The 26,487-nt window shown below is 37.1% G+C and overlaps 1 protein-coding gene across 5 annotated transcripts in view; it reads right to left on the bottom strand.

Moving 5' to 3' along the window:
* The window catches only part of LOC121949244 (RCC1 and BTB domain-containing protein 1-like), a 47,609-nt gene that overhangs the window by 19,267 nt on the left and 1,855 nt on the right, over positions 1-26,487 (bottom strand). For 2 of the 5 annotated variants that reach the window (XM_088083403.1, XM_088083405.1), the window contains 11 exons: positions 26,243-26,361; positions 23,013-23,269; positions 21,159-21,309; positions 20,917-21,083; positions 19,834-19,992; positions 19,641-19,748; positions 17,933-18,075; positions 17,656-17,846; positions 16,556-16,682; positions 16,312-16,463; positions 16,064-16,194 (listed from right to left, as the gene is read on the bottom strand). In XM_088083403.1, the coding sequence (XP_087939529.1) occupies positions 16,064-16,194; positions 16,312-16,463; positions 16,556-16,682; positions 17,656-17,846; positions 17,933-18,075; positions 19,641-19,748; positions 19,834-19,992; positions 20,917-21,083; positions 21,159-21,309; positions 23,013-23,138 (1,455 nt within the window). In that variant the 5' untranslated portion in view covers positions 23,139-23,269; positions 26,243-26,361. The remainder of the gene's footprint in view (positions 1-16,063; positions 16,195-16,311; positions 16,464-16,555; positions 16,683-17,655; positions 17,847-17,932; positions 18,076-19,640; positions 19,749-19,833; positions 19,993-20,916; positions 21,084-21,158; positions 21,310-23,012; positions 23,270-26,242; positions 26,362-26,487) is intronic. The other 3 variants (XM_088083406.1, XM_088083407.1, XM_088083408.1) reach the window with 2 other exon arrangements.

Here is a 26,487-nt window from a genome sequence, read left to right on the forward strand (position 1 = left end):
CATTAAATAGCGTGCTGAGACACGCCATAGCAGAGAATGATGCAAAAAATAGCCAAAAACACCCTAATTTGGCATATCAAAAAAATGATGAAAAAAGCAAGGCTATAGTATGGCAAAAATGTCCAAAAATGACATTTCCCAAAAGTAGCTAAAAACTGATGAAAACTACATTTAATAGTGTAACGAGACACGCCATAGCAAAGAATGATGCAAAAACAGTCAAAAACACCCTAATTTAGCATGTTGGAAAAATGACGAAAAAAGCAAGGCTATAGTATGGCAAAAATGTCCAAAAATGACATTTCCCAAAAACTGCTGAAAACTGATGAAAACTACATTTAATAGTGTAACGAGACACGCCATAGCATAGACTGATGCAAAAACAGCCGAAAACACCCTATTTTTGGATGTCGAAAAAAATGACCAAAACAGCAAGGCTATAGTATGGCGAAAAAGTCCAAAATGACATTTCCTAAAAATAGCTAAAAACTGATGAAAACTACATTAAATAGCATGCTGAGACACGCCATAGCAGAGAATGATGCAAAAACAGCCAAAACACCCTAATTTGGCATATCAAAAAATGATGAAAAAAGCAAGGCTATAGTATGGTAAAAATGTCCAAAAATGACATTTCCCAAAAGTAGCTAAAAACTGATGAAAACTACATTTAATAGTGTAACGAGACACGCCATAGCAAAGAATGATGCAAAAACAGTCAAAAACACCCTAATTTAGCATGTTGGAAAAATGACGAAAAAAGCAAGGCTATAGTATGGCAAAAATGTCCAAAAATGACATTTCCCAAAAGTAGCTAAAAACTGATGAAAACTACATTTAATAGTGTGCTGAGACACGCCATAGCAAAGAATGATGCAAAACAGTCAAAACACCCTAATTTAGCATGTTGGAAAAATGACGAAAAAAGCAAGGCTATAGTATGGCAAAAATGTCCAAAAATGACATTTCCCAAAAACTGATGAAAACTGATGAAAACTACATTTAATAGTGTAACGAGACACGCCATAGCATAGACTGATGCAAAAACAGCCGAAAACACCCTATTTTTGGATGTCGAAAAAAATGACCAAAACAGCAAGGCTATAGTATGGCGAAAAAGTCCAAAATGACATTTCCTAAAAATAGCTAAAAACTGATGAAAACTACATTAAATAGTGTGAGACACGCCATAGCAGAGAGAATGATGCAAAAATAGCCAAAAACACCCTAATTTGGCATATCAAAAAAATGATGAAAAAAGCAAGGCTATAGTATGGCAAAAATGTCCAAAAATGACATTTCCCAAAAGTAGCTAAAAACTGATGAAAACTACATTTAATAGTGTAACGAGACACGCCATAGCAAAGAATGATGCAAAAACAGTCAAAAACACCCTAATTTAGCATGTTGGGAAAATGACGAAAAAAGCAAGGCTATAGTATGGCAAAAATGTCCAAAAATGACATTTCCCAAAAAATGCTGAAAACTGCTGAAAACTACATTAAATAGTGTAATGAGACACGCCATATAGCATAGACTGATGCAAAAACAGCCGAAAACACCCTATTTTTGGATGTCGAAAAAATGACCAAAACAGCAAGGCTATAGTATGTAAAAATGTCCAAAATGACATTTCCTAAAAATAGCTAAAAACTGATGAAAACTACATTAAATAGCGTGCTGAGACACGCCATAGCAGAGAATGATGCAAAAAATAGCCAAAAACACCCTAATTTGGCATATCAAAAAAATGATGAAAAAAGCAAGGCTATAGTATGGCAAAAATGTCCAAAAATGACATTTCCCAAAAGTAGCTAAAAACTGATGAAAACTACATTAAATAGTGTGCTGAGACACGCCATAGCATAAAATGATGCAAAAACAGTCAAAAACACCCTAATTTGGCATGTCGAAAAAATGAGGGAAAAAAGCAAGGCTATAGTATGGCGAAAGTGTTCAAAAATGACATTTCCTAAAAATAGCTAAAAACTGATGAAAACTACATTAAATAGTGTGCTGAGACACGCCATAGCAGAGAATGATGCAAAAACAGTCAAAAACACCCTAATTTAGCATGTTGGAAAAATGACGAAAAAAGCAAGGCTATAGTATGGCGAAAAAGTCCAAAAATGACATTTCCCAAAAGTAGCTAAAAACTGATGAAAACTACATTAAATAGTGTAACGAGACACGCCATAGCATAGACTGATGCAAAAACAGCCGAAAACACCCTATTTTTGGATGTCGAAAAAAATGACCAAAACAGCAAGGCTATAGTATGGCGAAAAAGTCCAAAATGACATTTCCTAAAAATAGCTAAAAACTGATGAAAACTACATTAAATAGCGTGCTGAGACACGCCATAGCAGAGAATGATGCAAAAAATAGCCAAAAACACCCTAATTTGGCATATCAAAAAAATGATGAAAAAAGCAAGGCTATAGTATGGCAAAAATGTCCAAAATGACATTTCCCAAAAGTAGCTAAAACTGATGAAAACTACATTTAATAGTGTAACGAGACACACCATAGCAGAGAATGATGCAAAAAATAGCCAAAAACACCCTAATTTGGCATGTTGGAAAAATGACGAAAAAAGCAAGGCTATAGTATGGCAAAAATGTCCAAAAATGACATTTCCCAAAAGTAGCTAAAAACTGATGAAAACTACATTTAATAGTGTAACGAGACATGCCATAGCATAGACTGATGCAAAAACAGCCCAAAACACCCTATTTTTGGATGTCGAAAAAAATGACCAAAACAGCAAGGCTATAGTATGGCAAAAATGTCCAAAAATGACATTTCCCAAAAGTAGCTAAAAACTGATGAAAACTACATTTAATAGTGTAACGAGACACACCATAGCAAAGAATGATGCAAAAACAGTCAAAAACACCCTAATTTTGCATGTCGAAAAAATGACGAAAAAAGCAAGGCTATAGTATGGCGAAAAAGTCCAAAATGACATTTCCTAAAAATAGCTAAAAACTGATGAAAACTACATTAAATAGCGTGCTGAGACACGCCATAGCAGAGAATGATGCAAAAACAGCCCAAAACACCCTAATTTGGCATATCAAAAAAATGACGAAAAAAGCAAGGCTATAGTATGGCAAAAATGTCCAAAAATATCAATTCCCAAAAACAGCTAAAAACTGATGAAAACTACATTTAATAGTGTAACGAGACACGCCATAGCAAAGAATGATGCAAAAACAGTCAAAAACACCCTAATTTAGCATGTCGAAAAAATGACGAAAAAAGCAAGGCTATAGTATGGCGAAAAAGTCCAAAATGACATTTCCTAAAAATAGCTAAAAACTGATGAAAACTACATTAAATAGCGTGCTGAGACACGCCATAGCAGAGAATGATGCAAAAAATAGCCAAAAACACCCTAATTTGGCATATCAAAAAAATGACGAAAAAAGCAAGGCTATAGTATGGCAAAAATGTCCAAAAATGACATTTCCCAAAAGTAGCTAAAAACTGATGAAAACTACATTTAATAGTGTAACGAGACACGCCATAGCAAAGAATGATGCAAAAACAGTCAAAAACACCCTAATTTAGCATGTTGGAAAAATGACGAAAAAAGTAAGGCTATAGTATGGCAAAAATTTCCAAAAATGACATTTCCCAAAAAATGCTGAAAACTGCTGAAAACTACATTAAATAGTGTGCTGAGACACGCCACAGCATAAAATGATGCAAAAACAGCCGAAAACAACCCAATTTGGCATGTCGAAAAAATGACGAAAAAAGCAAGGCTATAGTATGGCAAAAATGTCCAAAAATGACATTTCCCAAAAGTAGCTAAAAACTGATGAAAACTACATTAAATAGTGTGCTGAGACACGCCATAGCATAGACTGATGCAAAAACAGCCCAAAACACCCTATTTTTGGATGTCGAAAAAAATGACCAAAACAGCAAGGGTATAGTATGGCAAAAATGTCCAAAAATGACATTTCCAAAAGTAGCTAAAAACTGATGAAAACTACATTTAATAGTGTAACGAGACACGCCATAGCATAGACTGATGCAAAAACAGCCCAAAACACCCTATTTTTGGATGTCGAAAAAAATGACCAAAACAGCAAGGCTATAGTATGGCAAAAATGTCCAAAAATATCAGTTCCCCAAAACAGCTAAAAACTGATGAAAACTACATTTAATAGTGTAACGAGACACGCCATAGCATAGACTGATGCAAATACAGCCCAAAACACCCTATTTTTGGATGTCGAAAAAAATGACCAAAACAGCAAGGCTATAGTATGGCAAAAATGTCCAAAAATGACATTTCCCAAAAGTAGCTAAAAACTGATGAAAAATACATTTAATAGTGTAACGAGACACGCCATAGCATAGAATGATGCAAAAACAGCCGAAAACAACCTAATTTTGCATGTCGAAAAAATGACGAAAAAAGCAAGGCTATAGTATGGCGAAAAAGTCCAAAATGACATTTCCTAAAAATAGCTAAAAACTGATGAAAACTACATTTAATAGTGTAACGAGACACGCCATAGCAAAGAATGATGCAAAAACAGTCAAAAACACCCTAATTTAGCATGTTGGGAAAATGACGAAAAAAGCAAGGCTATAGTATGGCAAAAATGTCCAAAAATGACATTTCCCAAAAAATGCTGAAAACTGATGAAAACTACATTAAATAGTGTGCTGAGGCACGCCACAGCATAAAATGATGCAAAAACAGCCAAAAACAACCTAATTTGGCATGTTGAAAAAATGACGAAAAAAGCAAGGCTATAGTATGGCAAAAATGCCCAAAAATGACATTTCCCAAAAGTAGCTAAAAACTGATGAAAACGACATGAAATACTGTGCTGAGACACGCCATAGCATAGAATGATGCAAGAACAGCCAAAAACACCCTAATTTGGCATGTCGAAAAAATGACGAAAAAAGCAAGGCTATAGTATGGCAAAAATGTCCAAAAATGACATTTCCCAAAAACTGCTGAAAACTGATGAAAACTACATTAAATAGTGTGCTGAGACACGCCATAGCATTGACTGATGCAAAAACAGCCCAAAACACCCTAATTTGGCATGTCGAAAAAATGACGAAAAAAGCAAGGCTATAGTATGGCAAAAATGTCCAAATATTACAATTCCAAAAGTAGCTAAAAACTGATGAAAACTACATTAAATACTGTGCTGAGACAAGCCATAGCAGAGAATGATGAAAAAATTATGAAAAACACCCTAATTTGGCATGTCGAAAAAACGACAAAAAAAGCAAGGCTATAGTATGGCAAAAATGTCCAAAAATGACATTTCCCAAAAATATGCTGAAAACTGATGAAAACTACATTAAATAGTGTGCTGAGACATGCCACAGCATAAAATGATGCAAAAACAGCTGAAAACAACCTAATTTGGCATGTCGAAAAAATGACGAAAAAAGCAAGGCTATAGTATGGCAAAAATGTCCAAAAATGACATTTCCCAAAAACTGCTGAAAACTGATGAAAACTACATTAAATAGTGCTGAGACACGCCATAGCAGAGAATGATGCAAAAAATAGCCAAAAACACCCTAATTTGGCATATCAAAAAAATGACGAAAAAAGCAAGGCTATAGTATGGCAAAAATGTCCAAAAATGACATTTCCCAAAAGTAGCTAAAAACTGATGAAAACTACATTAAATAGTGTGCTGAGACACGCCATAGCAGAGAATGATGCAAAAAAAGCCAAAAACACCCTAATTTGGCATGTCCAAAAATGACCAAAACAGCAAGGCTATAGTATGGCGAAAATGTCCAAAAATGTCAATTCCCAAAAACAGCTAAACACTGATATAAACTACATTAAATAGCGTAATGAGACACGCCATAGCAGAGAATCATGCAAAAAAAAGCCCAAAACACCCTAATTTGGCATGTCGAAAAAATGACGAAAAAAGCAAGGCTATAGTATGGCGAAAATGTCCAAATATTACAATTCCAAAAGTAGCTAAAAACTGATGAAAACTACATTAAATACTGTAATGAGACACGCCATAGCAGAGAATGATGAAAAAATTATGAAAAACACCCTAATTTGGCATGTCAAAAAAATTAAGAAAAAAGCAAGGCTATAGTATGGCAAAAATGTCCAAAATGACATTTCCAAAAATAGCTGAAAACTGATGAAAACTACATTAAATAGTGTGCTGAGACATGCCACAGCATAAAATGATGCAAAAACAGCTGAAAACAACCTAATTTGGCATGTCGAAAAAATGACGAAAAAAGCAAGGCTATAGTATGGCAAAAATGTCCAAATATTACAATTCCAAAAGTAGCTAAAAACTGATGAAAACTACATTTAATAGTGTAACGAGACACACCACAGCATAGAATGATGCAAAAACAGCCGAAAACAACCTAATTTGGCATGTCGAAAAAATGACGAAAAAAGCAAGGCTATAGTATGGCAAAAATGTCCAAAAATGACATTTCCCAAAAGCAGCTAAAAACTGATGAAAACTACATTAAATATTGTGCTGAGACACGCCATAGCGGAGAATGATGAAAAAAATATGAAAAACACCCTAATTTGGCATATCAAAAAAATGACGAAAAAAGCAAGGCTATAGTATGGCAAAATGTCCAAAATGACATTTCCTAAAAGTAGCTAAAAACTGATGAAAACTACATTTAATAGTGTAACGAGACACGCCATAGCAAAGAATGATGCAAAAACAGTCAAAAACACCCTAATTTTGCATGTCAAAAAAATGACGAAAAAAGCAAGGCTATAGTATGGCAAAAATGTCCAAAAATGACATTTCCCAAAAGTAGCTAAAAACTGATGAAAACTACATTAAATAGTGTGCTGAGACATGCCATAGCATAAAATGATGCAAAAACAGCCGAAAACAACCCAATTTGGCATGTCGAAAAAATGACGAAAAAAGCAAGGCTATAGTATGGCAAAAATGTCCAAAAATGACATTTCCAAAAGTAGCTAAAAACTGATGAAAACTACATTTAATAGTGTAACGAGACACACCATAGCATAGAATGATGCAAAAAATAGCCAAAAACAACCTAATTTGGCATATCAAAAATGACGAAAAAAGCAAGGCTATAGTATGGCAAAATGTCCAAAATGACATTTCCTAAAAGTAGCTAAAAACTGATGAAAACTACATTAAATAGCGTGCTGAGACACGCCATAGCAGAGAATGATGCAAAAAATAGCCAAAACACCCTAATTTGGCATATCAAAAAAATGACGAAAAAAAGCAAGGCTATAGTATGGCAAAAATGCCCAAAAATGACATTTCCCAAAAGTAGCTAAAAACTGATGAAAACTACATTAAATAGCATGCTGAGACACGCCATAGCGGAGAATGATACAAAAACTACCCAAAACAACCCAAATTTAGCATATGGAAAAAATGACGAAAAAAGCAAGGCTATAGTATGGCAAAATGCCCAAAATGACATTTCCAAAAAGTAGCTAAAAACGGATGAAAACGACATTAAATACTGTAATGAGACACGCCATAGCATAGACTGATGCAAAAACAGCCCAAAACACCCTAATTTGGCATGTCGAAAAAATGATGAATAAAGCAAGGCTACAGTATGGCAAAAATGTCCAAAAATGACAATTCCCAAAAACAGCTAAAAACTGATGAAAACTACATTAAATAGTGTGCTGAGACAAGCCATAGCAGAGAATGATGCAAAAACAGCCAAAAACAACCTAATTTGGCATGTCGAAAAAATGACCAAAACAGCAAGGCTATAGTATGGCAAAAATGTCCAAAAATGACATTTCCCAAAAGTAGCTAAAAACTGATGAAAACTACATTAAATAGTGTGCTGAGATAAGCCATAGCATAGAATGATGCAAAAACAGCCCAAAACAACCTAATTTTGCATGTCGAAAAAATGACGAAAAAAGCAAGGCTATAGTATGGCAAAAATGTCCAAAAATGACATTTCCCAAAAGTAGCTAAAAACTGATGAAAACTACATTAAATAGCGTGCTGAGACACGCCATAGCAGAGAATGATGCAAAAAATAGCCAAAAACACCCTAATTTGGCATGTCGAAAAAATGAGGGAAAAAAGCAAGGCTATAGTATGGTAAAAATGTCCAAAAATGACATTTCCCAAAAACTGCTGAAAACTGCTGAAAACTACATTAAATAGTGTGTTGAGACACGCCATAGCATAGAACGATGCAAAAACAGTCAAAAACACCCTAATTTAGCATGTCAAAAAATGACAAAAAAGCAAGGCTATAGTATGGCAAAATGTCCAAAATGACATTTCCTAAAAAATATGCTAAAACTGATGAAAACTACATTAAATAGTGTGCTGAGACATGCCATAGCAGAGAATGATGCAAAACAGCCAAAACAACCTAATTTGGCATATCAAAAATGACGAAAAATGCGAGGCTATAGTATGGCAAAAATGCCCAAAAATGACATTTCCCAAAAGTAGCTAAAAACTGATGAAAACTACATTAAATAGCATGCTGAGACACGCCATAGCGGAGAATGATACAAAAACTAGCCAAAAACACCCAAATTTAGCATATGGAAAAAATGACGAAAAAAGCAAGGCTATAGTATGGCAAAAATGCCCAAAAATGACATTTCCCAAAAGTAGCTAAAAACTGATGAAAACGACATTAAATACTGTGCTGAGACACGCCATAGCATAGAATGATGCAAAAACAGCCAAAAACACCCTAATTTGGCATGTCGAAAAAATGATGAAAAAAGCAAGGCTATAGTATGGCAAAAATGTCCAAAAATATCAATTCCCAAAAACAGCTAAAAACTGATGAAAACTACATTAAATAGTGTGCTGAGATAAGCCATAGCATAGAATGATGCAAAAACAGCCGAAAACAACCTAATTTTGCATGTCGAAAAAATGACGAAAACAACAAGGCTATAGTATGGCAAAAATGTCCAAAATGACATTTCCATAAATAGCTAAAAACTGATGAAAACTACATTTAATAGTGTAACAAGACACACCATAGCATAGAATGATGCAAAAACAGCCCAAAACAACCTAATTTTGCATGTCGAAAAAATGACGAAAAAAGCAAGGCTATAGTATGGCGAAAATGTCCAAAACGACATTTCCTAAAAATAGCTAAAAACTGATGAAAACTACATTAAATAGCGTGCTGAGACACGCCATAGCAGAGAATGATGCAAAAAATAGCCAAAAACACCCTAATTTGGCATATCAAAAAAATGACGAAAAAAGCAAGGCTATAGTATGGCAAAAATGTCCAAAAATGACATTTCCCAAAAGTAGCTAAAAACTGACGAAAACGACAATAAATAGTGTGCTGAGACACGCCATAGCAGAGAATGATGAAAAAAATATGAAAAACACCCTAATTTGGCATATCAAAAAAATGACGAAAAAAGCAAGGCTATAGTATGGCAAAAATGTCCAAAATGACATTTCCTAAAAATAGCTAAAAACTGATGAAAACTACATTAAATAGCGTGCTGAGACACGCCATAGCATAGACTGATGCAAAAACAGCCCAAAACACCCTATTTTAGCATGTTGGGAAAAATGACCAAAAAAGCAAGGCTATAGTATGGGAAAAATGTCAAAATGACATTTCCAAAAATAGCTGAAAACTGATGAAAACTACATTAAATAGTGTGCTGAGACACGCCATAGCAGAGAATGATGCAAAAAATAGCCAAAACAACCCTAATTTGGCATGTCAAAAAATGACGAAAAAGCAAGGCTATAGTATGGCAAAAATGTCCAAAAATGACATTTCCTAAAAGTAGCTAAAAACTGATGAAAACTACATTTAATAGTGTAACGAGACAGCATAGCAAAGAATGATGCAAAAACAGTCAAAAACACCCTAATTTAGCATGTCGAAAAAATGACGAAAAAAGCAAGGCTATAGTATGGCGAAAAATGTCCAAAAATGACATTTCCCAAAAGTAGCTAAAAACTGACGAAAACGACAATAAATAGTGTGCTGAGACACGCCATAGCAGAGAATGATGCAAAAAATAACCAAAAACACCCTAATTTGGCATATCAAAAAAATGACGAAAAAAGCAAGGCTATAGTATGGCAAAAATGCCCAAAAATGACATTTCCCAAAAGTAGCTAAAAACTGATGAAAACTACATTAAATAGCATGCTGAGACACGCCATAGCGGAGAATGATACAAAAAATAGCCAAAAACACCCAAATTTAGCATATGGAAAAAATGACGAAAAAAGCAAGGCTATAGAATGGCAAAATGCCCAAAATGACATTTCCCAAAAAATAGCTAAAACTGATGAAAACGACATTAAATAGTGTGCTGAGACAAGCCATAGCAGAGAATGATGCAAAACAACCAAAACAACCCTAATTTGGCATATCAAAAAATGACGAAAAAAAGCAAGGCTATAGTAGGGCAAAAATGCCCAAAAATGACATTTCCCAAAAGTAGCTAAAAACTGATGAAAACGACATGAAATACTGTGCTGAGACACGCCATAGCAGAGAATGATGCAAAAACAGCCAAAAACACCCTAATTTGGCATGTCGAAAAAATGACGAAAAAAGCAAGGCTATAGTATGGCAAAAATGTCCAAAATATTACAATTCCCAAAAACAGCTAAAACTGATGAAAACTACATTAAATAGTGTGCTGAGATAAGCCATAGCATAGAATGATGCAAAAATATGAAAAACACCCTAATTTTGCATATCGAAAAAATGACGAAAAAAGCAAGGCTATAGTATGGCAAAAATGTCCAAAAATGACATTTCCCAAAAGCAGCTAAAAACTGCTGAAAACAACATTAAATAGTGTGCTGAGACACACCATAGCAGAGAATGATGCAAAAACAGCTAAAAACACCCTAATTTGGCATGTCGAAAAAATGACGAAAAAAGCAAGGCTATAGTATGGCAAAAATGTCCAAATATTACAATTCCAAAAGCAGCTAAAAACTGATGAAAACTACATTAAATAGTATACTGAGACACGGCATAGCAAAGACTTGATGCAAAAACAGCCAAAAACACCCTAATTTGGCATGTTGAAAAAATGACGAAAAAAGCAAGGCTATAGTATGGCAAAAATGTCCAAAATGTCAATTCCCAAAACAAGCTAAAATCTGATATAAACTACATTAAATACTGTAATGAGACACGCCATAGCATAGAATTATGCAAAAACAGTTAAAACACATTATTTTGGCATGTTGAAAAAATGATGAATAAAGCAAGGCTATAGTATGGCAAAAATGTCCAAAATGACATTTCCCAAAAGTAGGTAAAACTGATGAAAACTACATTAAATAGTTTGCTGAGACAAGCCATAGCAGAGAATGATGAAAAAATTATGAAAAACACCCTAATTTGGCATGTCGAAAAAATGATGAAAAAAGCAAGGCTATATTATGGCAAAAATGTCCAAAAATGACATTTCCCAAAAGCAGCTAAAAACTGATGAAAACTACAATAAATATCGTGCTGAGACACGCCATAGCGGAGAATGATGAAAAAAATATGAAAAACACCCTAATTTGGCATATCAAAAAAATGACGAAAAAAGCAAGGCTATAGTATGGCAAAAATGTCCAAAAATGACATTTCCCAAAAGCAGCTAAAAACTGCTGAAAACAACATTAAATAGTGTGCTGAGACACACCATAGCAGAGAATGATGCAAAAACAGTCAAAAACACCCTAATTTAGCATGTCGAAAAAATGACGAAAAAAGCAAGGCTATAGTATGGCAAAAATGTCCAAAAATATCAATTCCCAAAAACAGCTAAAAACTGATGAAAACTACATTAAATAGTGTGCTGAGACATGCCATAGCAGAGAATGATGCAAAAAATAGCCAAAAAGACCCTAATTTGGCATGTCGACAAAATGACGAAAAAAGCAAGGCTATAGTATGGCGAAAAAAGTCCAAAATGTCAATTCCCAAAACAAGCTAAAATCTGATATAAACTACATTAAATACTGTGCTGAGACACGCCATAGCATAGAATTATGAAAAACAGCCAAAAACAACCTAATTTGGCATGTTGAAAAAATGACGAAAAAAGCAAGGCTATAGTATGGCAAAAATGTCCAAATATTACAATTCCAAAAGTAGCTAAAAACTGATGAAAACTACATTAAATACTGTAATGAGACACGCCATAGCATAGACTGATGCAAAAACAGCCCAAAACACCCTAATTTGGCATGTCGAAAAAATGATGAAAAAAGCAAGGCTATAGTATGGCAAAAATGTCCAAAAATGACATTTCCCAAAAGTAGCTAAAAACTGATGAAAACTACATTAAATAGTGTACTGAGACACGCCATAGCGGAGGATGATGCAAAAACAGCTAAAAACACCCTAATTTGGCATGTCGAAAAAATGACGAAAAAAGCAAAATGACATTTCCAAAAAAGTGCTGAAAACTGATGAAAACTACATTAAATAGTATACTGAGACACGGCATAGCAAAGACTTGATGCAAAAACAGCCAAAAACACCCTAATTTGGCATGTCGAAAAAATGACGAAAAAAGCAAGGCTATAGTATGGCAAAAATGTCCAAAAATGACATTTCCCAAAAGCAGCTAAAAACTGATGAAAACTACATTAAATACTGTGCTGAGACACACCATAGCAGAGAATGATGCAAAAACAGCCCAAAACACCCTAATTTGGCATGTCGAAAAAATGACGAAAAAAGCAAGGCTATAGTATGGCAAAAATGTCCAAAAATGACATTTCCCAAAAGCAGCTAAAAACTGATGAAAACTACATTAAATAGTATACTGAGACACAGCATAGCAAAGACTTGATGCAAAAACAGCCAAAAACACCCTAATTTGGCATATCAAAAAAATGACGAAAAAAGCAAGGCTATAGCATGGCAAAAATGTCCAAAAATGACATTTCCCAAAAGTAGCTAAAAACTGATGAAAACTACATTAAATAGTTTGCTGAGACAAGCCATAACATAGAATGATGCAAAAACAGCTAAAAACACCCTAATTTGGCATGTCAAAAAAATGACGAAAAAAGCAAGGCAAAGTATGGCAAAAATGTCCAAAAATGACATTTCCAAAAAAATGCTGAAAAACTGATGAAAACTACATTAAATAGCATGCTGAGACACGCCATAGCAGAGAATGATGAAAAAATTATGAAAAACACCCTAATTTGGCATGTCGAAAAAATGACGAAAAAAGCAAGGCTATAGTATGGCAAAAATGTCCAAAATGACATTTCCCAAAAGTAGCTAAAAACTGATGAAAACTACATTAAATAGTGTGCTGAGACACGCCATAGCAGAGAATGATGCAAAAACAGCCAAAAACACCCTAATTTAATCCAAAAACATAATTTTTGGAGCATGTCAATAAAATGGCCAAAGTCGACATAGTATATAACATGTTGGAAAATGCAAAAATATGACGTCCAAAAAGGGGCTGAAGACAACATAGAACAGCATGTCGAGACACATCATATCATTAACTTCACATTATCATAGAGTGCATTTAGTAATTTGACATCTATCAGCATTGTTGTATGATTTGCTACTGTTACCATTACTGCTGTGCTTCTCTCCCCCTCTCTCTTTCTTTATTGTCATTACTGTAATTTAATCGTCATTTACGACATGGATCGCACGTGTCCCTCCTTTGTCACTCTTTCTGAAGTTTTAACCACTTTTTCCCGTTACAGGGGTTTTCTCTGGGAGTTTTTCCTTAGACGATGTGAGGGTCTAAGGGCAGAGGGATGTTGTATGCTCTAAAGCCCTCTGAGGCAAACTGTGTTTTGTGATAATGGGCTTTATGAATAAAATTGTACTGAACTGAAATTGAATTATAGCATGTTAAAATAACAGCCAATGACGCCAAAACGTCATAGTATAGTATGTCATCAAAAATGACCCAAAAACCCTAAAAACGTCATAGTAAGTAGCACCACCTCTGGCGACTCCATTCTTCACATTGGGGGAGGTGAGAGCGGGACTCCAGAGGCTACGCCCCGGTAAAGCAGCTGGGTCAGGGACTGTGCAGCACAACTAGCGGAGCCGTCCAGTGTATCTTCAACACGAGCCTCCAGCAAGGGAGGGTCCTGGTTCTGTGGAAGACTTCCTGTCTTGTGCCAGTTCCCAAAGTGGGTCGCCAAGCCAAGCTGAATGACTGCAGACCACCGGCTCACATAATGAAGGCAGCGGAGTGGCTGCTCCTCCGACACCTGAGGTCACATGCGGCACACGCCCAAGACCCCCTACAATTTGCTTATCAGGAGCATATTGGTGTGGACGACGCAGGCCTTTACATGCTGCACAGAGCTCACTCTCATCTGAGGGCTATGTGAGAATCCTGTTTTTTGATTTCTCAAGTGTGTTTAACACCATGTGACCTCACGTACTCAAACTGGAGGAGATGGGGGTGGATGCCTCCCTCACCACCTAGATCTCAGACTACCTGACGGGACGACCGCAGATCGTCAGGCTTGAGAGCTGTGTCTGAGATGGTCCCGAGCAACAGGGGGGCTCCACAGGGGACAGTCCTGGCCTAGTATGTGGTCCAAAATACGCCAAAAATATCATAGTATAGTATGCCGTCAAAAATGCGCTAAAAACACAACATTATAGTATGTCATCAACAATGTGCTAAAAACTTCATAGTATACTATGTCATCAAAAATGCAGTAAAAACATCACAGTATATAGTATGTGGTCAAAAAAATGAAAAGTTACAGTACATTGTCAAAAATATCCTAAAAAAGTCACAGGATAGTACGTTGCCCGAAACAAAAAAATCTCATGGTATAGTATGTTGTGAAAATTATCATTAAAATATTAAGTATTTTGTCAGAAACATTACAATAAAGTAACAGCAGAGTACATTGTCAAAAACTTCATAAAAAAGTCAAATAATAAAAACAATTCATAGTACAGTTTGTCGTCCAAAAGCAGAAAAAAGTCAAAATTTAGTATGCTGTTCAAAATAGCATTAAAAAATTCATAGAATTGTATTTTTCCAATCTGGCATAAAATGTCACGGTATAGTATTTCTTCAAAAGTAGCATAGCAAAACACTGTAGTATATTATGTTGTTCCAAACAGCATAAAAAAAGTCGAAAAAGTTGTACATTATCTCACTGAAACCAGACAAAAGAAAGTCATAATAAAGTATCTTGTCCGAAACATCATGAAAATGTCTTAGTGTAGTATGTCTTCCAAAATATCATTTAAAAAAGTCATCCTATAGTATTTTCCTACGGAAGCCCTAAGCGGACGTGTTTTTTTTTTGTTTTTTTTTTTACAAGCCGTTTTCTCGATATAACGAGATATTATCTCGTTATAACAAGATATTATCTCGTTATCTCGAGAAAACAGAGTTTGTTTTCCCGAGATATTAAATCGTTATCTCGAGAAAACGAACTTTGTTTTTTGGTTTGTTTTTTTAAACTTTATTGAATGAACCTCAGAAGAAGAAGTGGCGGGTGGATGATGTGACAGCAGGTGCCGTGCAGTGTTCAGCGCGGACAAATGCGTGCAGGTTCTCGCCCCTGCACGTACCAAAAAGCACCGGAGCAACAGTATAATAATCTAGTTATGATTACTGATGAATTTGGGTGATGTGTTCCTGTAATAATCATCTTACCTTGCGCATTTGTCCACGCTGAACACCGCACGGCACCTGCTGTCACATCATCCACCCGCCACTTCTTCTTCTGACGTTCATTCAATAAAGTTAAAAAAAACAAAAAAAAAACCAAAGTTCGTTTTCTCGAGATAAGGAAATAATATCTCAGGAAAACAAACTCCGTTTTCTCGATATAACGAGATAATATCTCGTTATATCGAGAAAACGGCTTGTAAAAAAACACGTCTGCTTAGGGCTTCCGTATTTTCCAAAACAGCATGAAAAATGTAAAGTATATTAAGTATTTTTTAAACAAAGTCCTATAGTATGTTGAAAAAGTTTTCAATGTACAAATGAACAAAACACTGAAAACATATATATGTGATAGTTGGAAGAGCGATAGTGGAGACAGACCTCGGCATCATAGCGCACAGCGGCAGAAAGCAGGGAGAAGGCGTTTTCAACAGTGATACCCCTCTTTATAATATGTTGACACAGACGTTTGAGGCGGTTCTCACAGTACGAGGTGGCCAGATCCAGCAGCCCTGACACAGCAGAGACAGACGGCAACACGGTAAGTTAGTGTTAGTTAAGTGTATGTGTGTGTGTGTGTGTGTGTGTGTGTGTGTGTGTGTGTGTGTGTGTGTGTGTGTGGTTCTGACCGATAGCATCCTCAGGAGGCAACTCCACGTTGTCTGTGTAGAGAAACTCCAGGAAGGAGCGGTACACCGGGTAGGAGAACTGGTCTATTTCAATCACCTCCTTCATGTCTTCATTCCAGTGGGACTGGAACATGGATCTGAAGTGTTCACACCTGCACCACAGTTTGTTTCAGGACACAGGTGTTAATTTTGAATTGCTTATATTTTAGCTTTAACTGAGAGCTTTGAGATTTAATCCCCTGACCTGATTTTGAGAACTGCTTTGTGGACATAGATATATTTGCCGTCAACGCAGAACTTGAGGTCGGCTGTCTCTGGGTTGTCAAACTCTTTCTTCAGAGACTGAGCCACGGTCAAGAAGTCATCGTGCTCTGGAGGGAGAAAAACACACACCCACACACATAAAGCCTTGGCATTAGGAAGATAAACTGCAGCAGCGATGTGATTTACTTGTAGTTTTGCAACTGAAACAGGAAGACTCAGTTTTTTTGGTAAGAATTTACATCTTCCTAATAATTCTTGTCAACTTGTGCACAAATTATTTACAAATTCCAATAACTACGTCAGCATTTAATTGGAATTATTTGATAACAATTAAAGGTTGAGCTAGTCTTTTAGGTCGGTGCACATCGGGTCAGCTGAACTTACAAAGATGCACAGATTTAAATCAAATGAAGAATTGCTAAACTCCATTTAGCTGCTGCAGTTTCAGGCTGGTGGTATTGTGCAATGTCATAGTTTTCTAGGGCATTTGAATGGAGTATCTGGGACCGTAAAACGGTGTGTCTGCATAAAGACAGAGAACTGCATACATACGTAATCATATTCTTATCATTTTCTGTGATGAATAAATTGATTGATATTTTTTCCATCTAATTTCTAAAGTCATGCATTCTCCTCATTGTGTTTTGAATCTAGATCATCGTGGTGCTGGGTTCATGCTCACGAGCCTCATTTTCATGTACACAGTTCGCCATAACTGGGTGTAAAAACACCCTTAGATATTGACCGCTTCACAACTTAGATATGTCAGAGAGGAAAACGACAAAGCAAGTTTCACTGAGCGTGTCACATCGGCGAGGGTAGATGTGAGCAGCGGTCATAACACATGGCTGTGGGTATCTGTGGTGCCACTAGGCTCATCACATTTCTGCAAACCGTCATCATGGGTGAATCTCGACAATCATCTGAGCTCTGTGTTTTTGGTTTTGTTTGTATTGTTTAGTCCTTGTATCTTTTTTTCTCTCTCCTGTGTTATCCATAATGATTTTTACTTGCTGTAAAAGTTTCAAAAACTAACAAATACATCACAACATCACTGGACACAAGAATTCCTCGTCTTACCCATGGAAAGAAGCCTCCACATAACAGAGGGGGTGGCGAAGCATGCAAAGACGTCATCGGTGCAGGTGAAGTGGGTGAGGTGAGGCAGCACTATGGACTGGCCCCTGCACTGGCCCCACATGTAAACCTGACCGCTCTGAGTCTTGGCAGCTGATGTGTGTGTGGAGTGACAGGCAGCGATCTCCACGATCCTGACAAAAAAGCCAGAGGAGAAAATCAGCGGGGTAAAGACGGTGAGGAGGAGTTTGTAATCATCTGTGGTGACGGTGCTGCTCACCTCTCTTTCTCAGTCATGATCTGGACTGGGCTCAGCTGGTTGCTCTTGTTGCCGGTGCCCAGTTGTCCATAGGTGTTTGCACCCCAAGCGTACAGCAACCCCTCGTCTGTTAGCGCCAGGGAGTGAGCATAGCCCGAAACAATCTGTAGAGGGAAACAAAAAACTTCAGATGGAAGACTAACAGTTTTAGACTGCAGAAACTAATACGCATAATGTGTTCTCCAACAAGTAAAGTCTACTTTATACTAAATAAAATAATACAAGAGCAGTCAATTTTGGTTAATATTTTATGTGAAGGAGTCACGTTTCACTAATACTGTAAACTTGACAGGGAAGTTAATTTCTAACTGTTATAGCATATGCTGCAATGTAAACAAACAAAGTTGACCTATAAACCCTCCCTGCCTCAGTACTGATTACAATCTAATGTCCTGACTTCCTATCCAAAGGCCCTAAAAAACCCTTTTTTCTCAATCTGTGTCTTCCAATGAGCAATGCAGTCAGCATACTTTTTTGGTTTTGGATCTATAAAACAACAGAATGTCTATCTTTGCTCTTCTTGATGGTTAAAATGGTTAAGGATTTAGTCGTAAATAGGTGACATCATGTACTCTTTGTAAAAATGCATTCTTACATCATTAGATCAAACAGTTAAGTATTACAGGCCACAGAGTTCTGGGGGCACCAAAACAAACTATTGTAATTTTAATAAATAAGTCTGGCAATAAGCAGCTTTTTTCAATCATTGTGTGCGAGACCATGATCTGATTTTTACGCTGCTCATGGCATGACTCTGCAAACAGCAGCACAAAGTGAACTACTCCCTATTGATTCATAACTTCCTGCAATGTTTCAAACGAATCCACATTTTTGACAAAGCATTGCTTGAAGTGCTGAGCTCAATGAAAATCAAACTACATTTCCTTTAACTACTTTATAATAAAAGTCAAATTGGGTTTTGCCAGTTAAATGCTTTGAAAGCAAAGCTGCAGCAGTAGGAAAGGTTCAGTTTATATTAGCAGGATTATAGCATTTTTTTTGACTAATGTTACCCCTGTCACCCAATTAAAAACATAGCAAATATATAAATATTGCAATTATTTAATCAGTTGTCCACAGGCTCAATTACTATGGTGTTCCCTCATTCTGAGATAGATTTGCAGACATGAACCTGATTGAAGCAGAGAAAGAAATAGTCTCTCAGATGTGGGAATTTGCACAGACTAACACAGGGCTGTCCTTATACATTTTTTATTTTATTTTTTATGTAATTATATTAATATTGTATTTGGGCCTATTGGTGTTGCCAGATGTATCATTTTGCATTTTTAATGAAAATCTCAGAGATTATTACTTAAAAGTTATTGAAAAGTTTTTTTAGAACATTTTCAGGGTCTTAAAAATATGACTTAATCAATTAAGCAGCTTTTATTGACCAAGGGGTTTCCAGAAAAAGGCTTTGATGTATCATAACATCTAAATATGACACATTTCATTTCATTTCCAAGATTTCTTCTTGTAACAACTCATAGAGCTATGACATTGCTCGAGCTACAACGGAAATGTTTACATTTTTGCATCAAAATAAGGCGACAGTGGTGAATAAGGATGCATCCATGCACTGTCAGCTTCAAAATGTAAAGATAAGTTGGACATTAAATGGTTGAGATGCACAAATATCAGTTTTTGTGAGTGTGTAATTTCAAACCTGTTGCACACATAAACCCTGCAAAGCTACAAGGCGACAAGGAGTGAGCTGGTTCCCATTATTTCCGAGTCCAAGTTGTCCATTGCCATTGTAGCCCCATCCGTACACCTGCAGAGACACAAACAGATCATCGGTGCCATGGCAACCAGAGAAGGATAACACAGTATTTATAGTTCCAGTATAAATTAAACACCTCTCCATTGTCCACGACTGCCAGAGACGAGGTCTGCCCGCAGACGATACTGACAGCCACTTTGTTCTGCAGGCAGCTCGACACTCTGCGGGGTGTGGGCTGGTTCGCCGTGGAGCCCGAACCCACCTGCCCACAGTTGTTGTAGCCCCATGCATACACCTAGAAGACAGGTGCGAAGAAGAGTTAAACTTATAATAATATCATACCTATAATAATTTCAGAGTAGACTGTTAAAATGTTTTTTTGTAGTTTTTAAAACATCTACAGCTGAAAACTAGCCTGCTGGTGAACACTGGCACATTTACAGAAATGTTGTTAAATGTGTGTTGTCCTTATAAATGAAATTCAATGAACATGTGACAGAAAAAAATTCTGGCTGTTAGTTCCCTTAAAGTCCAGGGGCCAAACGTGAGCCAAGGGATTCATTTTAAACAGGACTCGGCTTGACTTTCAAAATATACTATATGTGGCCCTCCACACCACATTGGTGGAAATTAAGAAATTCACTTTCCCCTCACCTCACAATGGCCACACTACACACATTTTGTAGACATGCTTGAGAGCAGAGCTAATGTGGTTTTATAAACAGTCAGTAAACAACCTGAAACAGCAGATATTTACTGTTAGGCAGCAGACATGGCCACAGCAAACAAGTTTACAAGTTTAGTTTACTATTTTTGTACTACTGTCAGGATATAATGACAGTTATGAAAAATAACTTTTTGTCATATTTGCTATAAAAGTTACCTACTGCAGCTTTAACGATTGACACAAATGAAACCATTATTTTTCTGTGAATTTCAATGACGGTGAATAAAAAAACCTGTTATATCTGGAGATCAGCAGGATAACACAATGTGCTACAGTACAAAGCTGACCATGTGTGAAGTAGTTTGAAGCACAGCAGTGTCCTCAAGGCTGAGCTTAGTTTTGTACGTTTTCAGCTCAGAGGGATCAACTACTGCTGTGATCGGACTCCGAGATGGTCTGTGTGACTAAGCAGCGCCTCTGGCCAAAGCTGAATCACATGTGTCATTAGAGGGTTTTAAACAGGTTTCCACTCTGCTGCATGAAGACACTCACTTCTCCTGAGTCAGTCAGAGCCATGGAGTGGTGAGAGCCACAGGCCACCTCTGTGACCTTCTTATTCAGCAGGTTGGCAGACACGAGCACTGGAGCGACTCCTTGGTTAGTTGTCCCATTTCCCAGCTGGCTGTAACCATTATGACCCCAGGCGAATAGCTCTCCGTCTGAAACACAAAAAGATTAGTCATTCTGCAGCACTTTTAAATCCAAGGGGAGGATTAAGCGTTTTGTGCAGCTACCCTCTGTGGCCAGCAGGACGTGGGGCCCGCTGCCGTAGCTCAGGCTGACCACCTTCCTCCCGCTCAGGAAGTCCAGCTTCTTGGGTACGATGGTGCTCTGGCTGTCCCCTGTTCCCAGGCAGTTACTGCAGTTCAGCCCGAACACGTACACCTGAGAGCGGACAGAGGAGACAGGACATGTAATGTGGATCAGTGATAAGTAGGGCTAAGCACAGACGGCCTCTGTCAGCCGCAGGCAGCAGGTCACATTCAAGACACACAAACATCAACACCAGCACGGCTAAGAGCGCACACGAGTGCAGACAACAACGCTGATACAGAGCGGTGACAACAAATACAGCAGCTCCAGCCTTCAGTTTACTCTGATATTTACTTTAACATTAGTTATTAAAAGAATCATACCGAAGGTTTTACATGTTTCAGCCCACTTACTACAAATTGCATCCTATGACTGCAACTAAAGATAATTTTCATCATCGATTAATAGGTTAATTATCATTATTATTATTATTATTATTATTATTATTATTATTATTATTATTATTATTATTATTATTATTATTATTATTATTTGTTAACCCACGGCCACTGTGGCAAAAAACATTGACTTTGTTCATGGGGCACTATCCACTGAGCTACCAGACGCCCCCAATTTTTTTTTTTTCAAATCTTGTTAGATTTTTTAAATTAATGTGGAAATGTTGATCGATGTTTCCCAAAGTCCAAGATGACATCCTCAAATGTCTTGTTTTGTCCACAAACCAAAGATATTCAGTTTGCTTACACAGGAGTAAAGAAACCAGAAAATACTCACATTTAAGAAGCTGGAATTTGAGAATTTCCACATTTTATTTGGCCTGTCAAACGATTAATGTTTTGTTAAAATCGAGATTAATTGCAGAATCTCTATAGGTTATCAGGATTAATCACATTTTTAATTACATATTTTAATTTCCATTATTTTTCATTTCAAAACAGTTTTGATTTCTATATTGACAAGGTGAAGCAATTCTTACCAGACTGTCTTGTTTAGGAATCAAATGACAGCAAAGCCTGCATGGAATTAGCATTACGTGGGCTTGTATGTAAAGGGGAGACTCATGGGTACCAGCAGAACCCATTTTCATTAAGATATCTTGAGGTTATAAAGCTTTCATGCTTCTCAAAATGTGCAAGTGTGATGAAATTCTGCCGCCACCTCTCAAGTCTTGTTGAAGCTTTACATCAACAATACGGTGCTTTGATTTACTTAATCGTTTGGCTACATGGAGGCAGCAGATCAAACTGTAAACACAACATTGACATATTGCAGGTGTGGTTAACCACATATGCAACCATAGAGCTCGGCAGCCCAGTGGTGTGCATTTTGTATAAATATTGGTGTGGTTTCATCACATTTGACCTGACGAAGATCCCAGCAGAATCGAAACGCCATCTGTAATAAACTTGTGTGACATGGAGGAAGTGTACAGGCGTTACCTTTTTCCCTCATGCATCTTTAAACACATCACCTCTTCGTCGCCATGCCACAATACTGTAACTCTGATGGAGGATTTATGAAGCACACGTGTCCTCTGTAGTTAATTGCCAGCATGTTTTTCTTCTCTTGCTGATTGAAGTTTATTTTTAAATGCACACAAATTGAAACACCTGATTTAAAGATGGGAAACAAATGTTAAATCCCACCATGAGCTAAAAAAACCTCCAGTACTCTCAAGTACAATGGTAATGTAAAACACATAACGCAAGGGCCCTCTAATTTTTTTTTAAGCACCAGTGACGATTACCAGTGACAAGTGATGACTTCCCTTGCATGATTAACTCCACAACCCGGTTTTACCTCTGACCTCTCACCTCGTCATCGTTGGTGATGTAGATGGCCTCGTTAGCAGATGTTCCAAACACGCACGCTTTCCGTATGGTGGAGAGCTCCTGGGGCCCCATCAGGCTGAAGACGGGCCACTTGGTTACATCCACCATGATGATGCATCCGCTGCGAGTCTGTGGCGAGGGCAGCGGAGTGGAGGGATGAATCTCAGTCCAAAGTCAGAGCGGAGGACGGAGCTGGGGGGCGGCGTGGTGAGGCAGAGTTCCCAGTGCTGCAGTCGTTGCTGTGAGTGGGTGTAAAAACATAATGAATCAGGGAACATCAACAACAATAATCAAACTATAGTATATAAAAATAATTTCAGTCACTTAAACAGTAGTGTGAGTTAAGAAAAGAAGAACTTGATATTTGACCCAAACTTTTAAAAGATAAATTTGGTATTTTTCAAACAGAAGCTTTTTTTCCCGTGTTTTTTTTTTTGTATCTGAGTGACTAGGAACGAGAATTTTTTTTTTTTTTGGACATTGGTCCAGTACTGAGCGAGAGCGCTGCAGTGTCCACTAAAAATGCTTGTTTTTGAAACTGACAGGCTCAGTGTCTGACAACATTATAGAAAGGTTTCCTACAGAGATAGAGCTTTTTGTTAGAATAAGATCCTTTCTGTTTAACCAAAAACAGCCCAACAATGTCTATCGCCACACCTACCAGACTCCGTTTAAAAGAACAGTTATTCTAGTGTAAAGAGATACAGCATATTTTCATATTTGACTGAATGATTTAAGGGTTAATTTTAACCAAAATAGAGTTGGTAATTGTTGAACCAGTGGAAAAATGATCTAAGATGGCTTCTGAAAGTTTAATTTTGTTCCTGCCAACTTTGAATGAAATGTGTTTTTTACAATTTAAAAAATAAGTGTTTATTTTAAATGGAGTCTGGTGTGTTTGGACATAGCGATTTCAGGGCTATTACTGGTTAAACAAAAAAGGATTGTATTCTTTAACTAAAGGTCTATCTCTGTAGGGATCATTTCCATAAATTAATCTGAGCCTGTCAGTGGCAAAAAAAAAAAAAAAAATCACTTTTAGTGGGTGTAAATTGATGGTGCAAGCATGCCCCGAGTATCTACATTACAGCCTGTGTCCTCTCAATACTGGTCCAATTTCAAAAACTGTTATTCCTAATACAAAAACATGAAGCGTACTCTTTTCACAACTTTTTACCGCAAAGTCAAAGCATTCTGTCCTTTCAAAACTGTTAAATGATTAAATACATTTGGACAAACAGGTGCTTTACAAACACTGTGATGCTGATCTTAAGAAATAATGCTAAACCCTTGCATGAGGGGCGATTAGTGTTACATTAGCTTGAACTTATCTGGGCCGGTATGTAGAAAGCTCCTTAGAGTACATTTTTAGTCTTACACTGTAATTCTACAAATTACATAAACTGTAAATACAAATATGTGCCATGTACTATCCTTTCTGACAGGCAAGACTCACAAATTATTTAGGATAATAATGGGGGTTCCCTGACTGAGTTAGGAGCCACCAGCAGATGGCTGAGTTACATGTTCAAAAGCAGAGGAAAAAAATAATTTTTTAGAAACCAATTTGTTTAATATCATGCTACAATGTTTAGGGCCGTTAATTAGGTGACAGATAAGGTGGTGAGAAAAATCCTGGAGTTGCTCCTTAGATGGTCGACACTTTCACAGCACCAAAAACTGCTTTAAAATGTATACAATCCAGTTTATCCAACCAAGCTGCAAACTCAATAAAAATACAGAGGTAGGAAGGTTAATTTTTTTTGCCCTTCTTACTATTTTTTCCAATTTCTGCTATTTTAGATTTTTTTTTTTAATAAATTTAAGAGGCAAGTGTCTTTTTTTTAACTCTCACTATAGTTATTGCTTTCTTTCAGATTTTACAAACAAAACTGTGATAACACTACCAGTAGTATATGAATTTGTATACAATTCTGTTTTTTTCTCCCTCCGCTCCCATCCTCCTAGCCAGGGCCCCACCACAACACCAGCCGGCTCAGTCTCCTCCCAATCCTAAACCACCATCATCTCCCCGTCCCCTCTTTCCTCCGTTCACGTTAATAGTTGGAGACTCTACAATCAGAAGCATCCGTTTCCTCAGTGCCACCACCCACTGCTTTCCCGTAGCCACGGAGAAGCTCCCAGGACTGCTGCGCACAATCCCGGTCTCTGTCCACTGAGTAATTGTCCGTGTAGGCTCTAACGATACAGCTCGTCCGCAGTCGGAGCCGACTAAGAAGGATTTCAAGATCCTTCTAAACTTTTTAAGTCGCTTTGTAACATCTGTTTTTATTTCCGGCCCCATTCCCACACTGTCCCGTGGCGCTGGTCATTTTAGCAGAATTTTTAAGCCTTAATACTTGTCTTCTTTCTGTGTGTAGATCCGCAACTTAGGTTTCATTGACAATTTTAATTTGTTGAAAAAAAAAATTATAAATCATCAATTACTCGTGTTCCCTCCCCCTTTACCTTAACTAAGTCATCACCCTCCCTCACACTATTTTATGAGTTTGCCCCAATTAACCCCAGGGATTTAGTAAATATTGTGTCCAGTTTGACTCTTACTAACTGCAAATTGGATATCCTGCCATCCAGGCTTTTCAAAGAAGTTTTTGTAGTTAGCACCCCTTGGATTCTTTGTATTGTCAATACATCCCAGATTGGTCCCAGATTACTTCAAACAGGCCTGTATCCAGCATCTGCCAAAGAAATCTGGTTAAATCCAACACTCCCCTCTAATTACCATCCTGTATCGAAGCTACACTTGATTTAAAAAAATAGCGAAAAGGTAGTTGCTAGGCAACTGTAATAATAATCCAAGAACACACAGTATTTGACAAATTCCAATCTTCTTTCAGGAAAAGCCAAAGTACAGAAAACAGACTTTCTTAGAGTAATCAATGACATCTTAATAACTGCAGACTCAGGGAATCACATTATCCTTATTTTGTTGGACTTGACCTTTCCTAATAGTATCATCCCCATAGTTTCAAGGTCTAACAATTAATACGCAACAAACAGCTAGAAACTTGGGAGTGGTTTTTGATAACAATCTAAACTTCAATCAGCACACAAAGGGTGTTCAGTCCTGCTACTTACAAATCAGAAATACTGCTAAAGTTAAACCAATGCTCAACAAAAACATAGTTGAAAAACTTATCCACACCCTCATTTTCTCCCGCTAAGATTGCTGCGGCCCTTTATTTACTTGCCTGAATGATGCCTCAATTAACCCTTTACGGTTGGTACAAAGTGCAGCAGCGCGGCTCCTGACAAACACTCGACGCAGGGAACACTTCACTCCAGTCCTGGCACACTGGCTCCCCATTCCCTACAGAATTCAATTTAAGATTTTATTAATTACTTTTAAATCCTTGCAAGGTCTGGCCTCGATTTACATTTCAGAACTCTTCACCCCTTACTCTGCTCCCAGACCCCTCAGATCAGACAAAAAAAA

Source organism: Plectropomus leopardus, chromosome 10, assembly GCF_026936395.1.
Source record: "Plectropomus leopardus strain MGB_pleo_1.0 chromosome 10, ASM2693639v1, whole genome shotgun sequence".
Classification (NCBI taxonomy): Eukaryota; Metazoa; Chordata; class Actinopteri; order Perciformes; family Serranidae; genus Plectropomus; species Plectropomus leopardus.